This window comes from Carcharodon carcharias, chromosome 26 (genome assembly GCF_017639515.1).
Source record: "Carcharodon carcharias isolate sCarCar2 chromosome 26, sCarCar2.pri, whole genome shotgun sequence".
Classification (NCBI taxonomy): domain Eukaryota; kingdom Metazoa; phylum Chordata; class Chondrichthyes; order Lamniformes; family Lamnidae; genus Carcharodon; species Carcharodon carcharias.
In genome coordinates, this window is record NC_054492.1 from 24,214,267 (window position 1) to 24,231,655 (window position 17,389).

The 17,389-nt window shown below is 46.1% G+C and overlaps 1 protein-coding gene across 2 annotated transcripts in view; it reads right to left on the reverse strand.

The window, feature by feature from the left end:
• Positions 1–6,471: 6,471 nt before the first annotated feature.
• Positions 6,472–17,389, reverse strand: part of LOC121269957 (FERM domain-containing protein 5-like) — a 206,724-nt gene continuing 195,806 nt past the window's right edge. Inside the window, exons 14-15 of one of the 2 annotated variants that reach the window (XM_041175133.1) lie at positions 6,882–7,231; positions 6,472–6,702 (exon numbers count right to left, since the gene is read on the reverse strand). In XM_041175133.1, coding sequence (XP_041031067.1) covers positions 6,655–6,702; positions 6,882–7,231 — 398 coding nt within the window. In that variant the 3' untranslated portion in view covers positions 6,472–6,654. Of the gene's footprint in view, positions 7,232–17,389 lie in introns of both variants that reach the window. The other variant, XM_041175132.1, reaches the window with a different exon arrangement.

Consider the following 17,389-nt stretch of genomic DNA (forward strand, 5'->3'; position numbering starts at 1 on the left):
TAAAAATAAGGAAGTCTTACTAAAACTATACAAGGCACTAGTTAGATCACACATAGAATACTGTAAACAGTTTAGGTCCCCTTATCTAAGGAAAGATAGACTGGCATTGGGGACAGCCCAGAGAAGGTTCACTAGGTTAATTCCGGGTATGGAGGTATTTTCTTATGAGGAGAGGTTGAGTAGGTTGGGCCTGTACTCATTGGAGTTTAGAAGAATGAGAGGCGACCTTATTGAAACATGTAGGATTTTTAAGGGGCTTGACAGGGTAGATACTGAGAGGTTGTTTCCCCTTGTGGGAGAGTCTAGGACCAGAGGGCATAATCTCAGAGTGGGTTCACCCATTTAAGACCAAGATGAGGAGGAACTTCTTCTCTCAGGATAGTGAATCTGTGGAATTCTTTAGTGTAGAGACTGGGTCATTCAGTATATTCAAGGCTGAGATAGACAGATTTTTAATCAGTAAGGGAATCAAGGATTATGGGAAAAAGGTAGAAAAGTGGAGTTGAGGTTTATCAAATCAGCCATGATCTCATTGAATGGTGGAGCAGACTTGATGGGCCGAATAGCCTACTTCTTCTCCTATGTCTTATGGTCCCATCATGGCAGTTAGTGAAATTTAAGTTCAATTAATTAATAAATCTGGAGAAAAGGTCTGATTGTTGTAAAACCCTTCTGGTTCACCTAATGTCCTTCAGGCAAGAAAATCTACTGTCCTTCCCCGGTCTGGCCTACATGTGACTCCAGACCCAACGCCATGTGGCTGACTCTTCAATGCCCCCTGAAATGGTCCCAGCAAGCCACTCAGTTGTGTCAAACCACTACAGAAAAAGTACTGTGGGTGCATCTATACCACATGGACAACCGCCTTCTCAAGAGCAGTTGGGGATGGGCAATAAATGCTGGCCTTGCCAACAACAGACTCATCCCAAGAACCAATATCTTTTTTAAAAATAAAAATAAGAGAATTTTCAGTGTGAGTAACCTGCCTTCCCACAATGAGTATCAGAAAGTCACTTTGCATTCATTTCTGTCGTGCAGGTACTGTTATATGCGGTAATTCTTTTAACTGTTTTTAATGGGACTTGCACTAGTATGGAACAGTTCAGTGAAGGGTTGGCAACACCAACAATTGATCTGGTTCCATCTTTTGAATGGGAAATGTCAACAGGAGTGTAACTAAACACTGTGGCAGCACAAAGTAAAGCTTGTGGCAATACTCCCCCAAGCAAGACTCAATGTACAGTTTAGATACCTTTTAAGAAGACACAAGGGGTGGAACTTTCTGTGCCTGCTGGCAATGAGTGTGATAGGTGGCGTGAGCAGACCATATGGCACGATCTGTTTCATGATAGCAGGAAGGTAGGTCTCGATTGTCCACTCAGCCTGCCGATTGCGAGCTGCGTTTCCTGCCATCGGTCGTTGGGAACTTCATTGTAATACATCAGCATATCACTATCAGGCCATCTTGCCAGGGTCTTGCACCCCCGCTGGATTGTCCATACACCTTGGTGGGAAAGCACGATGACGTGTGTCACAACAGCAGAGGTGACGTGCACTTGGTGGCCTGCACTTTGGGTGAACTGGAGGTGAGTGCACAGCAACATTCTGCAGAGCTTGCCAGGGTCGCCTGTTGCTTTGCAGGCTTCAGGGGTGCTGGGGGATTGGGTTTAAGTGCCATCCTACCTTGGAGGGGGAACGGGGGTTAAGTGCAACCTTGGCATCGAGGCAACTTGTGAGGGTGCAAGGGCAGCCCTGGCGTTGAATATAGCACACAAGCATTCGGGATGGAGCAGGGGTGTCGGGTGGGAGAGGGAACTGGCCATGCATTTGGGAAACCTGTAGAAAGTGACCATTCCTCTGCAACTGAGACAGTTCAGGTGCAACCACATTGATATGATTGGGGTTGGGCTCGTAGCTTATCTGCCCACTCAAGCAACACAGAGGCATCAAAGTGCCACCAAGTTCTCCCCCCACTTCCGGCACAGATTTCAAATTCGTGAGCACTTTTGTGGACTGCAGAGCAGTTAGACTGCACACGTTGTACAATGTCACTAAAGCTGGCCAGGTAGCAGTCACTGCTGGAGATGCTTACAGCCTATTCCAATATCAGCAAGCCAGTTTGGACCAGTCTCCCCCATGATTCAAGCTAACAGGGCAGCCATGCAGTGCATTAATCTCTGGCCATCCAAGTGGTGGCCAGCATTTCTGGGAAGTGTTAAGGGGCCATCACACTTAAATAGGACAGGTTCTTAGTACACCCATGCTAACCATGTGTCTCTCTGTTTCATCCTGCAGGAGTACAACATCAGGATTATGAAGCCTGATGAACTAGCTTGTATGCCTGATGGCCTACAGAGCATGAAGAAGACGGAGAAGAGAGCGACTGAGGCTCCTGGCTTTGCAGAGGCAGGAGCAGCAACCTCAGGAAGACGGGGTGACTGGGGCACCCACATACGCCGCCCAAGAGCCACAGCGAGCCATTGCAGGCCGGAGCCTAGCCACACACAGGGTCTATGGACACTGCCTTTCATTCCTGCAGATGACCGAGAACCAGTGTCGCCGAAAACTGCGAATGTCTAGGAAACTGGTTGCTCGCATCTGCCAGTTACTGCAGGATTTGGCAACATTGGGAAATGGAAGACATCCACTGCCAATGGCTGTGCAGATGACCACAGTGCTGGACTTCACAGGTGACCTCCCTACAGGGCGTGGGCCTGCTTTCGGGTCCTGCTGTGTGACAGTGGCACCCCCCTCAGCCTATGGAGCTAGAGCTGCTGAGGTCACAGGAAGAGGGGAGTCAGATGGGCCGGACACTCTCGGAATCACCTGGATGGATGGGCCCAGAGTGTGTACCTGCAGACCCTCCTCCCTTTGGGTGTCCGGGGGCCCCAGGCTGACTCCTTGAGGAGAAGGGGTAGCTGGAGTGAGATCGAGTTGCCCTGCACCCCTCTCACATATACACTGTTGGAGGCCAACTATGGCATCAGCGATGGAGTTGAGCCAGTGCAGCAGTACAGGAGAGAAGTGCTAGACCAAGGTCTCCACGGCGGCCACCATCCTATCAGTGTTGGCAATCGGTGCGTTGGCAATTCCAGCTCTATCACAGAGTGAAGGCAGACAGACTGCTCCATCATGTCTTGCAACCTGAGGAGTGCAGCAGACATCCCTTACTGATGTTCCTGAGCTTGCCTTTGCAGCTCCAGTAACTGTGACATGACAAAGTCCAGAGGCTCATCATCTGACTCGGACTCAGCAACATTCTGACCTCCAGCGGTCTTCCGAGTGCCGGACACCTGGGAAGTCCCCGCTGCCGCCTGCAGTGGATTAGAGAGTGCAATGTGTTCACAGATTGTGACCCCAAGGCTACTCCTAAAGCTAGGTCCCACCGAGGTGTGTATCTGTGTTGGTGGAGGGTGTGGGTGAGTGCTGTGATGGGAGGGTGCCTTCAGATTCCTCCTCAGAGGTTTCTTCAGGGCTTGATTGGAGGCCCTGGGTCATTGACTCTGTCGGCTGTTTGGCAGATGTGCCTACGAAAGCAAGAAGAGATAATTAGTGCATGGCACTGGCCTGTGGAAGAGGACACATCTTTCACGGCATGGTTGTCTGATGGATGTTGCACTGCTGGATCCGCACTTGGTACAGCAGCGCCAACCTCCCCAGCAGCACAGGACCGGTCCAGATCGTCGCCAGCCAGCTGGATGACTCTGTTTTCAAAGTTCGTGAGGACCTTGATTTTGGGCATTCCTCCACCAGTCTGCGACCTCTTTTTATTCACTCATGTGATGTAGGCTTCGTTGGCTGGGCCAGCATTTATTGTCCATCCCTAGTTGCCCTTGAGAAGGTGGTGGTGAGCTGTCTTCTTGAACCGCTGCAGACGTTTGTGCTCCAGCTTGTCCTGCATGGATAGAGATGGAGAGAATGTAAGCAGGATGCGTGCCAGGCCAGATAACAAATATGCCTGGCCAGTGTGGGTGTTAAGTGGTCCCATGGATGGGATGAGGACAATGACAGTGAGTGTGAGAGAGTGAATGGTGATGTCCCTTGCACTGCCAGTGAGTGAGGGCCCTGTGGATGTGTGCTGGGTTTGTGAGTGTGAGAGTTGAGTGATGAAAAGAGAGACTTACCCTGGTGGAATGGAGGAGCTCATTCACCCTCTTGTGGTACTGGGTGTTGTCCTCTTCTGAAGGGCGTTAGTGCTGCCACTGCCTCCCAAGCCAGATTGGTCACATTGCTGCCCATCCTGCAGCTAGTGCGGGAGGGGTGGGGTTACAGGACACGTCAGAGGGCCTCCACAGCACCCAAAAGTCGCTCAAGAAACTTGTCATTGAACTGGGGGCCTGCAGTCGTCTTCAGTTTCAGGGCCATATCTGCCGTGCAGCAGTGGTGAGCTGAAAGCACTGAGATATGTGCTTGCGGCTGGACTTTAAACATGGCGCCCAGCATGATGCAGCAGACGGGGCAGGGCGATGGTGGGCGGGCGAGCGAATGAGAGCATGCCCACCATGGGAATGATATGGTTCCCGGGAGAGCATAAATAATGAGGTGGGTCTGGGACAATGCAGCATGAAAAGCCGCCATTGTGGCCGGCGTTTTACCCGCCTGCTACTGCACTCGGGTGGAATTTTCTCAAATTTGCACTAAGGAGTGCGCTGTTCCTCCAGTTAACAGGTTTTAAATCACTTCCATCAAGTTATATTTCATATTAACTTTTCATTTGTTTACTTTTTTTGAACGGTTATTTAATTCTCAGTAAAGATGGAAGTGCTGTATGCTGTCATGAACACTCATGAGCTTTGTTCTGCAGATTGAGCAAAGCTCTCTCTGTCACCCTGTCCTGTGCCCTATTAGTAGTGACTCACAGGGGCCATTCTTGGCATTTGCATAGAACTATACAGGTGGTACAGCATAGAAACTGGTTATTTGGCCCAACTGGTCTGTGCCAGTGTTTAGGCTCCACAGGAGCCCCCTCCACCTCGTTCGACCTGCATATCCTTCAATTCCTTTCTCATGTACTCGTGTATCTGTACTGTTCTACTCACCTTGTGGTGAGTTCCACATTCTCATCACTCTCTGGGTAAAGACGTTTCTCCTGAATTTCCTATTGGATATATTAGTGACTACTTTATATTGATAGCCTCCAACTCTGGTCTCTCTCGCAAATGGAAATACCTTCTTATGTCTACCCCATCAAGCTCTTTCATAATCAGAGAAAAGCACCCCACCTTGTTCAGCCTTTATTAGTTACAACCTCTCAATTCTGGTATCATCCTTGTGAATAAGAATGGGAGCAGGGGTGTGTGTTGTGGATTTGGGGCAATATTACCACTATTTCACAGAGCTATTTAACAAAGTACTTGCACCAACTTTGACCTAAAAAGCAACACGTTTAAAACCAAGAAAACTGCTTTTTTTGCTTTGGCACAAATATTTTCATTGTTACTTAACTTTTAAGAAATAACAGAACAAGACAGGTGGCTCCCAGATCCTAACTGCCCAACAGCCTCATGAATCATAATCTGTACAATTGTTATAAACAAAAGCAGAACCCTCCTTACCTGATAGATGCGTACACTTGTGCATGTTTGAACACACCAGTGAAGTGCTCCTTTTAACTGACACTTTATCTTTTTAGGCCTTTATATAATGGGGCCTTTCAGTCTCAATTGCTTTTGCTAGTGCAATTCTTATTGTCAGAGTTGGTTGAATGGGAGAGAGAGAGACATGACTCCTGATGGGGGTTGCCAGGATGAATGAAACCTGCTCACTGCATCCTCACACTTCACAGATCCAAGGCACTCATGATGTCTGTGCTCTGATTGCAGCTTCTGCTGTTGAATTGCGCTGTCCTCCAAATAACATCTTGGGAAACGTGCGCAATAAAAATCACTCACCATTGCTCCCTGCCTTCTCTTTATTCCAATCTTAAAAACCAGTTGAACAGTCTGCATCCTCAAAAAATGCTTCCATTTTCAGTTTTTTTTTTGCAGATATATTGCTCTAGTCTGTGGAAAAAAATTTCCAGGGGACTATCCAGGGATCTTTAAAGATGTCCCATGAAGCTGTTAAGCGTTCAATAAACAAAATAAGTTTTTTTTTGTCAAATTGTTAAAATATTACAAGGAAATGATTAACAAACATTAAAAGTCTAACAATTCTGAGGGGAAAATCTCTCTTCACTAAATCCGAATACTGGATATATTTAAACATGGAGGCTTGTGGTTGTTACTAATATTAATATCATGGGATAGTCTCTGTACTTTTATTAAAGTCAGGAGACAGAACACCTCTTCAACATCACAATAACAAAACTCCACACTTTGTTACTCGGTTCCTGGGGGCTACTAATAGTTAATCACTTATTCTAACAAACTTTATATAGCACAACAGTCTCAAGAACTTCATATTAGTTATGGGTGGAGGGGCGGGGGGGTTGAATGTAGATTTCCCTCCTTGTTTAAAATTCCTTCTTGAAATTTTGATGATTCACAAAGTCTCCCATCAGTGGTTGAATTCATCCATTAAAGGTGGCTTTACATGCCCGATGGTGCCACACAGAGAGAGGGGAAGAGGGGAGCCCAGACTGTTGGATACTTGATGCCATCTTGTCTTCTCAATGTCCCTGGGCCGATAGCTCAGGTTGAGTGATGTCAGGTGTCAATGAGAAGGTTTAGCAGGTACCGCACCTTGCAGGCAAACCATCGCCTGAGGGGACAAAAGTATTCATAATGGAACTGTTCAAACTCAGGCGTCTGTCGTATATCACGTAAAAAAGCAACGTCAATATCTGACTCTGTAAGACCTATCAGGAGCAGGAGCAAGGCAAAGAGGAGGCCAACTGTCACAAGCAGCAAACGGACCACACTTAAAACAAATGTATTCACCTGTTCCCTCTCGGCCCTGTCACTAACACCTTCAGGTAAGGCACTAGCCCCTCTGGCTGGCTCCTCAGGCTCTGTTGGGGCGCCAATGTCACACTCCTTTTCCTCCTCGATGCCACAGTTGCTGGTGCTGCCATTAGTTTGCCGAGGGAGGATTGATTCCAGGCTGGGGTCAGACACTGGGGTGGGCAGGACACTGTTGGCTGGGCTGTAGAGCTCGTCTGCTATCACGGATGTTGGTTCACTGCCCTCGGCAGAGGAGGTCTTGCCTGCAGTACGGGTACCAAAGGCATCCGTGTGTGAGGTGGATCGCACTGGGGTGGAGTGAGCACTGTCTCGTAGCGATTCTAAACCTGGAAGACAGAGAATTGGTGGCTGAGGTGCAAGAAAGATATTATCTGGCACGAGGTGGTTGGGCAAAGAAATGACCAATGGAACACAAGCTACAAACATGACTCCACTGCAGAAACAAACATGCTCTTGTCTCCTGCTCCCTTGAGCATTGCACGTAACGGGATTAATTCAACTCAAATAACTTCATGGTTGCTTCACATATCAATGTTTGCAGACTACAGAACCCAGGGACAAATAAAAGGCACAAAATTCTAGTTTTAAGTTACTGCACAGGTAGGGGAAATGTGATGTGTAATACTTGCACTTACAGTGCAATTTTGCATATCTAAGTGTCTGAAAGTGTTTCAGAGTGAATTACCTCTGAATTACACTCCTGCCACACAAGCGAATGCAGCCACTCTCCACCAGTAACACTCCGTAAGCAGCATGCAGCTAAATGACCAACTAATAGGGGCATTTTTTGGCTGGTGTTTATTGAGGAAAGAATGTGAACGATGAATTAACTGCCCCATCCCCAAACACCTAAACAAATGGAAAGGAGGAGCAGTGGACTTTGGTATAAATTAGAAAATAAATCCTGGATTTTGTGTGTGGAATTTTCAAATAACTGCAACAAGTCAGTCAGTATGTGAAAGAGGTTAATGTAGGCTCTCCAACATTGTTTTTATTTCAGATTTTTAGCACTGGGTAAAGTGACAGGAAATTTTATTGTCATATTTATGCTGTAACCTCATGAATCCCAGTAAATGACCTGACTGGCCCACATGGGTGCTCATCCCAGCTGTGAAATACTCCCTGATTCTTGGCTTTAATAAGTGTGTGAGTGTACGTATATTTGTGTGTCTGAGTGTATGTATGAGTATATGTGTCTGAATATATATGTGTCAATTTATTTGTGTATATGCATGCGAGTATTGTACATGCATATGTATACGTGTGAGAATGTGTGTCTGTATATGAATGTACGTGAGTATATTTGTGTATGTTGGTGATGGTGATGCTATATGAAGTAAGTTATAAAGTCTGTAGAGGGAGCGTTTGAGCTGTTTTATGCAAGTTTGAAATTATGATTGCTTTTGAATTCCCACATGTGCAATATATATTTTATATCTGAAACTTCTGGAAACCAGTGCAACCTTCCACTTCTCTAAGGAAGTCTAGAAGGTAAATTTCAGAATGTTCAATCCTTTGTGTCTCCCATTCAAAAACACATATCAACAATTCTGCTCCACTAACCAACAGCTCTGATTCTAATGCTCCAGTTCCTTTGGAGCTGCAACAACATTACTTCCATCGATGAAACAATTCCATCCCAGCAAGAGCCACAGCTTTGAACCAAATGGTACTTTCCCTGGTGCAGGTGAAAAGCTCCCAGATGAAGCTGACATCTGCAGTCCCAGGCAATGCTGCCTGGACGTGACTCAGTTCTCATGTTGAAAGTGGGCACAGCTGTCAAGAGCAATGGACATAAATGATGCATTCACAGAGGATAACAGATGGAGGATGAGGAGTTCTGAGATGGATGTTATTTTTTGTAATATTTTTGGGAATATGGTGGTATTCTGTAATGACTGTGTGTGTGTCCATGGTTAATTAAACTGGGGGAAGGTTGGTAAAGACAGCTTATCTGGGAACTGAGGGATGAAAGGTAAAGGTGCTAAATGAATTTGTAATGGTGAAGTTGGAATTACAATAGGATGGGTTTTAAGATTTGCCTTAGGTGATAGGTAAGGACTTGACTTTTCAGCTGTTAAATTTCAGAGGGACTTAAGATGAAGAAGGTCATATGGACGTGAAACATTAACTCCGTTTCTCCCTCCACAGATGTTGTCAGACCTGCTGGGTTTGTCCAGCATTTTCTGTTTTTATTTCAGATTTCCAGCATCCAGTGTTTTGCTTTTATGTCCATGCAACTCCCTGACAGAGAGTTGCTCATACTATAACTACTTTCCTTCCCCTCCCACTAACATTGACTCCATCACAGGGTGTGGCCACAAGGGAACACTTTAAGTGCGAGTCTTAGCAATGACCACTGAGAGGTGTATCCAATGTTGGAGAACTCTGTGAGGACATGATGGAAATATTCAAAGTAGTTAGGCTGAAGGCATGTCGAGGTTCAATCCAGGTTATTGGATTCAGTGTGGGGGCAACAGAAGTGGACAAGATTAAGCCGTACAGGTGTTTTAAAGAGCAACACACTGATTGGGTCAGGAGAAAGCTATAATTGTTTCTTTAAGGAAATGCGGTTGACTCTTACCTGCCCTCTGAAATAGCCTAGCAAGTGACTCAGTTGTATCAAACCACTACGAAATCTAAAAGGAATGTGCCAATTCAGGCTGGACCAAAGGAAATTTTTTTCCAATTCATTTCTGAGCTGAGTGTTGCTGGCAAGACTATCCATATCCAATTGAGAAAGTGATGGTGGTGGTGAGCCACCTTCTTGAACCGCTGCAGTTTATGTGGTTTAGGTACACCCATAATACAGTTAAGGAGGGAGTTCCAGTATTTTGACCCAGCGACAGTGCAGGAACGATGATATAGTTCCAAGTCACAATGATGTGTGGCTTGGAGGCAAACTCGCAAGTGGTGGTGTTCCCATGCATCTGCTGCCCTTGACTTTCTTGGTGGTGGAGGTCAAGGTTTGGCAGGTGCTGATGAAGGAGCTTTGGTGAGTCGCTGCATTTTATAGATATACAGATTGCCACCAGTGTGTGTTGGTGGTAGAGGGAGTGAATGTTTAAGCTGGTGGATGTGGTCTGATCAAGTGGGCTCCTTTGCCCTGGATGGTGTTGAGAGTCTCAAAAGTATGTCTTCCCTGGTCTGTTTTTGGAATACATTGCCTAGACAGGTTGTAGAGATTAGTAACTCACCACTTTACAAGATTAAACCGTACAGATGTTTTAAAGAGAAACACACTGATTGGGTCAGGAGAAAGCTATGGTTGTTTCTTTAAGGAAATGCAGTTGACTCTTACCTGCCCTCTGAAATGGCCTAGTAACCAACTCAGTTGTATCAAACCACTACGAAATCTAAAAGGAATGAAACTGGACAGACCACCCGGCATCAACTTAGGCACTGGAAACAGCAATGGCAAACAGCCCTGTCCACACTGCAAAATCCTCCTTACTAACATCTGGGGGCTAGTGCCAAAATTGGGAGAGCTGTCCCACTGACTAGTCAAGCAACAACCTGACATAGTCATCCTCACAAAATCATACCTTACAGATAATGTCCCAGACTCCACCATCACTGGGTACGTCCTGTCCCACCAACCTACCATCCCACCTCAGCTGACGAATCAGTGCTCCTCCATGTTGAACATCTTTTGGAAGAAGCACTGAGGGTGGCAAAGGCCAAAATGTACTCTGGGTGGGGGATTTCAATGTCTATCACCAAGAGTAGCTCAGTAGCACCACTACTGACTGAGCTAGCCAAGTCCTAAGACAGCTGGTGAGGTTACCAACAAGAGGGAAAAACCTACTTAAACCTCATCCTCACCAGTCTACTTGTTGCAGATGCATCTGTGTATGACAGTATTGGTAGAAGTGACCAAGAAGTGCGCAATCCTTGTGGAGATGAACCCTCCATCATGTTGTGTGGCACTATCATCAGGCTAAATGGAATAGATTTCGAACCCAGCAACTCAGAACTACATCCATGAGGCACTGTGTGGGCCATTCAGCAGCAGCAGTAGAATTGGATACAACCACAATCTAACTTCATGGCCCAGCATATCCCCCAGTCTGCCATTACCATCACCAGCAAACCAGGAGGTCAACCCTGGTTCAATGAAGAGTGCAGGAGGGCATACTAGGAGCAGCACCAGGCATACCTAAAAATGAGACGTCAACCTGGTGAAGCTACAACACAAGGCTACTTGCATGCCAAACAGTTAATGCAGCAAGCGATAGAGCTAAGCAATCCCAAACCTACGGATCAGATCTAAGCTCTGCAGTGCTGCCACATCCAATTGTGAATGGTAGTAGACAATTAAACAACTAACTGGAGAAGGAAGCTCCACAAATATCCCCATCCTCAATGATGGGGGAGCCCAGTACATCAGTGCAAAAAACAAGACTGAAGCATTTGCAACCATCTTCAGCCACAATAAAAACAAAAATGGCTGGAAAAGCTCAGCAGGTCTGGCATCTGTGGAGAGAAAAACAGAGTTAACGTTTCGAGCCCGTATGACCTCTTCAGAGCTAAAGAGAAGTTGAATTGTGGCGGATTTTATACTGGTTAAGAGGGTGGAGCAGGTGAAGCAAGGTGGAAGGTCAGGGATAGGTGGGAGTTAAGGAGATATTGACAAAGATGTTATGGACACAAGACAAAGGGAGTGTAAACGGTAGTGGAAAAAAACTAAAGAAGGTGCTGATTGTGGCATAAAGGTAGATAGTAGAATGTGTTAATAGCAGAACAAGGGTCAGTGCTCTGTGAAAGCACACATTGGAAACCAGTGACAGATGGCCCTGTGGCGGAGAGTGGGGTTGGGGAAAAAGGATTTTAAAATGAATAAATAAATAAAAATTAAAGTTTAAAAAAAAAAATTGCATTGAAAAAGGGTCAAGGAGGAGGAGAGAGCTCATGGTCTAAAGTTGTTTAACTCCATGTTTAAGTCCGGAAGGCTGTTAAGTGCCTAATTGGAAGAAAAGGTGCTGTTCCTCCAGTTGGCGTTGGGCTTCACTGGAACATTGCAGCAGGCCAAGGATGGACATATGGGTATGAGAGCAGGCTGATGAGTTGAAATGGCAAGCGACAGGAAGGTCTGGGTCACGCTTCCAGACTGAGCGAAGGTGTTCCGCAAAGCGGTCACCCAGTCTGCATTTAGACTCCCCAAAGTAGAGGAGATTGCACTAGGAACTGCAAATACAGTAGACCAAATTGAGGGAGGTGCAAGTAAAGCGCTGGAGCCTTGGACGGTGAGGAGGGAAGAGGTAAAGGGGCAGGTGTTGCACCTTCTGCAATTGCTTGGAAGGTGCCGCGGGAAGGGGATGAGGCGTTAGAAGTGGACCAGGGTGTCACAGGAAGAACGAACCCTACGGAAATGCTGATGGAGGGGTAAGGGGAAGATGCATTTGGTGGTGGCATCATGCTGGAGTTAGTGGAAATAGCGGAGGATGATCTTTTGAATGCAGAGGCTGGTGGAGTGAAAAGTGAGGACAAGGGGGACCCTATCACGGTTCTGGGAGGGAGGGGTGAGGGCAGAGGCACAGGAAATCAGTCGGACATGGTTAAGGGTCCTATCGACCACTGGGTGGAAAACTTCGGTTAAGGAAAAAGAAAGACATTGTCAGAAGTGCCGTTTGGGAAGGGAGCATCATCAGAACAGATGCGACGGAGGTGAAGGAGCTGAGAGAATGGGATGGGGTCCTTACAGGAAGCGGGGTGCGAGGAGCTGTGGTCGAGGTAGCTGTGGGAGTCGGTGGGCTTGTCATGAATATTGGTGGACATTCTATCACCAGAAATGGAGGCAGAGAGGTCAAGGAAGGTAAGGGAGGTTTCAAAGATGGACCATGTAAGGGTGAGAGAATAGTGGAATTGGAAGTAAAATCGACAAATATTTCCAAGGTCCAGGCAAAAGTGTGAAGTGGCACCGATACAGTGATCGACATACCAAATAAAGAGTTGTGGGAGGGGGCCTGAGTAGAGCTGGAACAAGGAATGTTCTATACACTCCATAAAAATCTATTCAGATGATACCACCTTCCAAAACGGCACTTCTGACATGTCCTTCTTTCTTAACCAAGGTTTGCCCTCCATTGTGGTTGACAGGGCCCTCAACCATGTCGGACCTATTTCCCACAACTCTGCCCTCATCCCTTCCCCTCCCTCCCTGCACTATGATAGGGTCCCCCTTGTCCTCACTTCTCACCCCACCAGGCCCCGCATTGAAAGAATCATCCTCCACCATTCCTGCCAACTCCAGCATGATGCCACCACCAAACACATCTTCCCTTCACCACCCCTGTCAGCATTCTGTAGGGACCATTCCCTCCATGACAGCCTGGTCCATTCCTCCATCATCCCTAACTGCTCACCCCTTCCTGCAGCACCTTCCCATCCAATCGCAAAAGGTACCTTCCCCTTTACCTCCTCACTGTCCAAAGCCCCAAGCACTCCTTTCAGATGAAGCAGTGCTTCACTTGCACCTCCTTCAATTTAGTCCACTGCATTCGCTGCTTCTAATGCTGTCTCCTCTACATTGGGGAGACTAAACGCAGACTAGGTGACTGCTTTGTGGAACACCTTCGCTCAGTCTGCAAGCATGACCCAGACCTTCCTGTTGCTTGCCCTTTCAACTCATCATCTTGCTCTCATGCCCACATGTCCGTCGTTGGCCTGCTGCAATGTTCCAGTGAAGCCCAACACAAACTGGAGGAACAGCATCTCATCCTCCGATTAGGCACCTTACAGCCTTCCAGACTTAACACTGAGTTCAGCAACTTCAGACCATGAACTCTGTCCTCCATCTTGACCCCTTTTTAATCCATTTGTTTTTTTTATATTTTTTTAATATATTAATTTTTTACTTATTTATTCATTTTTTATCCTTTTTCCCCCATCGCCTCTCCCCAACCCAGAGAGCCTACTATCGCTGGTTTCACAAAGTGCTGACCCTTGTTCTGCTATTAACACATTCTGCAATCTTGCCTTTATGCCACTATCAGCACTTTCTTTAGTCTTTACCACGACCATTCACACTCTGTCTTGAGTCCATGACATCTTTGTCAACCTCTCCTTAGCTCCCACCTATCCCTGACCTTCTAGTTTGCTCTACCCCCTTAAACAGTATAAAATCTATCACATTTCTACTCTTTAGCTCTGAAGAAGCCATACGGATTCGAAACGTTAATTCTGTTTCTCTCTCCACAGATGCTGCCAGAACTGCTGAGTTTTTCCAGCATTGTTGTTTTTATTTCAGATTTCCAGCATCTGTGGTATTTTGCTTTCACCCCAGTCTTCAGCCAATTCAATTCACTCCACATGATATCAAGAAACAGTGAAGACACTGGATACTACAAAGGCTATGGGCCCTGACAACACTCTGGCAATAGTACTTGTGCTCCAGAACTTGCCGTGCCCCTAGCCAAGCTGTTCCAGTACAGCTACAACATTGGCATCTATCTGGCTATGTGGAACATTGTCCAGGTGTGTCCTGTACGCAAAAAGCTGGGCAAATCCAATCCGGCCAATTACCACCCTATCAATCTACTCTCAAAAATAAGCAAATGATTGAAGGGGTCATCAACAATGCTATCAAATGGCACCTATTCAGCAATAACCTGTTCACTGACGCTCACTTTGGGTCCCACCCAAAGCTCCTGACCTCATTACAACCTTGGTCCAAACATGGACAAAAGAGCTGAACTCCAGATGTGAGGTCAGAGCGACTGACCCTAACATGAAGGCAGCTTTTGACTGAGGGCATCAAGGAGCCCTAGCAAAACTGGAGTCAGTGGAAATCAGGGGGACAGCTCTCTACTGGTTGGAGTCACACTAGCAAAAAGTTGGTTGTGGTTGTTGGAGCTCAATCATCTCAGTTCCAGGACATTACAGCAGTAGTTTCTCAGGGCAGTGTCCTAAGCAAACCATCTTCAGCTGCTTTGTCAATGACTGTCTCTCCATCATAAGGTCAGATGACTGCGCGAGGTTCAGCACCATTCGTAACTCCTCAGGTGCTGAAGTAATCCATGTCCAAACGCAGCAAGACTTAGTCAACATTCAGGGTGGTGTTGATAAGTGGCAAGTAACATTTGTGCCACATTAGTGCCAGGCAATGACTATCTCCAACAAGAGAGAATCTAACCATTGCCCCTTGCCATTCAATGTTATTACTATCGCTGAATCCCCCACTATCAACATCCTGGTGGTTACCATTGACCAGAAACTTAACTGGGGTAGCCATATAAATACCGTGGCTACAAGAGCAAGTTAGAGGCTGTGAATTCTGTGGCGAGTAACTCACCTCCTAACTCCCCAAAGCCTGTCCACCATCTGCAAGGCACAAGCCAGGTGTATGACGGAATACTCTCCCCAACAACACTCAAGAATCTCGACACCATCCAGGACAAAGCAGCCCGCTTGATTGGCACCCCATCCACCATTGATGCACAGTGGCAGAAGTGTGAATCATCTACAAGATGCACTGCAGAAACTCACCATGGCTTCTTTGACAGCACCTTCCAAACCTGCAACCTCTACCACCTAGAAGGACAAGGACAGCAGACACATAGGAACACCATCACCTGCAAGTTCCCCTCCAAGTCACTCACCACCCTGACCTGGAAATATATCACCATTCCTTCGCTGTCACTGGGTCAAAATCTTGGAACTCCCTTCCCAACAGCACTGTGGGTGCTCCTACACCACATGGGCTGCAGCAGTTCAGGAAGGTGGCTCACCACCACCTTCTCAAGGGCAATTAGGGATGGGTAATAAATGCTGGCCCAGCCAGTGATGCTTACATCCCACGAATGAATAAAAAAGGGAATCGTGACATAGTGGTTATGTTACTGGACTAACAATCCAGAGAACATCAAATCCCATTGGCAGTTTTAAAATTTTAACTCAGTTCAAACAATCTAGGAAATAAAAAGTTGGCATCAAAATAAGCGAGCATAAAGTTGTTCGACTGTCACAAAAACCCACCTGGTTCACTAATGTCCTTTAGGGAAGGAAATCTGTCGTCCTTATTTGGACTGGGCCTTTATGTGATTCCAGTCCCACCCTAATGTAGTTGACTCTTAACTGTCCCTGAAATGGCATAGGCATGATGCTCAGTTGTAGCAAACTACTATTGGGCAATTGGGAATGAGCAATAATGTCAGCCTTGCCAGCGACGCCCACATCCCTAGAATGAATGATGTTGGACAACAGATAGCCTCCAAACCCAGTGGTGCTGAGGCTAATTACAGAGGCTCCATCTTGGTGATGATCCTTACACCTGACTGGTCTGTGTGGCTCCGCATACTCCCTTATAAGTAATACATGACCAAGTGGAGCACATTGCTCAGGCTGAATTTGAGGGAAGACATTGCTTTTTGAGTGTTTTCAGAGGAATTAGAGGATGTGCGCGCTACATACAAGACGCTTAACACAAGTTTGCAGTAATCCCATTTTTAGAATCGGGTGGGTGAGATGAGCACAAGGACATAATAACAAAATAAAACAAATATTCATGATCAACTGGCCTGGTATTAGTCAAACTATTCAAGCAGTTGAGCAACAGAAATTCTATGAATTAGGGATATGAAAATATAGAGGATTAAACAGACTGGTAAACAGTAGCAACTTGCATTTATACTGCGCCTTTAATAAAGTAAAACAGCCCAGTTGCATCACAGGAACATTATCAAACAAAATCCAGCACCGAGCCATGCAAGGAGATATTAGGTCACTGGACAAACACTTGGTCTAACTGCCAGGTTTTAAGGAACAGCTTAGAGGAGAGAGAGGTGGTGATCAAGAAGTTTAGGGAGAGAATTCCAGAGTTTAGGGCCCAGGTAACTAAAGGCACGGCCACTAATGGTGGAGCGATTAAAATCAGGAATCTCTATATAAAATGTCCATTTTCTACCACAACTGCACAAAATCCACCTGCAGAAACAATGTGTTAGATACTGTATATTATCCACACTATTGATAATTATCTTCACAACAAACAGGTTTTCATCTTGAAGTAGTTGGAATGAACAAGATTCTACATCCCATACACAAAGACAGACATAGACACACATAGACACGCTTGTCCCTCATTCAATCCCTGGTCTATGTGGAGCTTTATGTCTGGCCTCAGCTGGCAATAAGCTCTGATTGGCTTCAGCATCTCTAAGCCAATAATTGGAAAAAATGGACTTGGGTTCCTGCACCTGATCACTGCCCGAAAAACCCACATGGATTTGAGACTCTGATGTTTTGGCTCCTGTGATCCAATAATCTGTGATAAATAATTCAAACCATAACAGTTAATGTATTTTTAATATCCAGACAAGCTGTGATTGAGCATTTTAATTGTTTAATACTGTTGACGTGCTTTCCCTGGATTGTAGAGATAGACATTAGTGTTTGAGAAGGGAGAGGTTACTTCAAAGGCACTATTCATATGCAAAATAGGAGGGAACCATTTAGCTCGTGATGTTGGCTAGGCTCCGAGATTT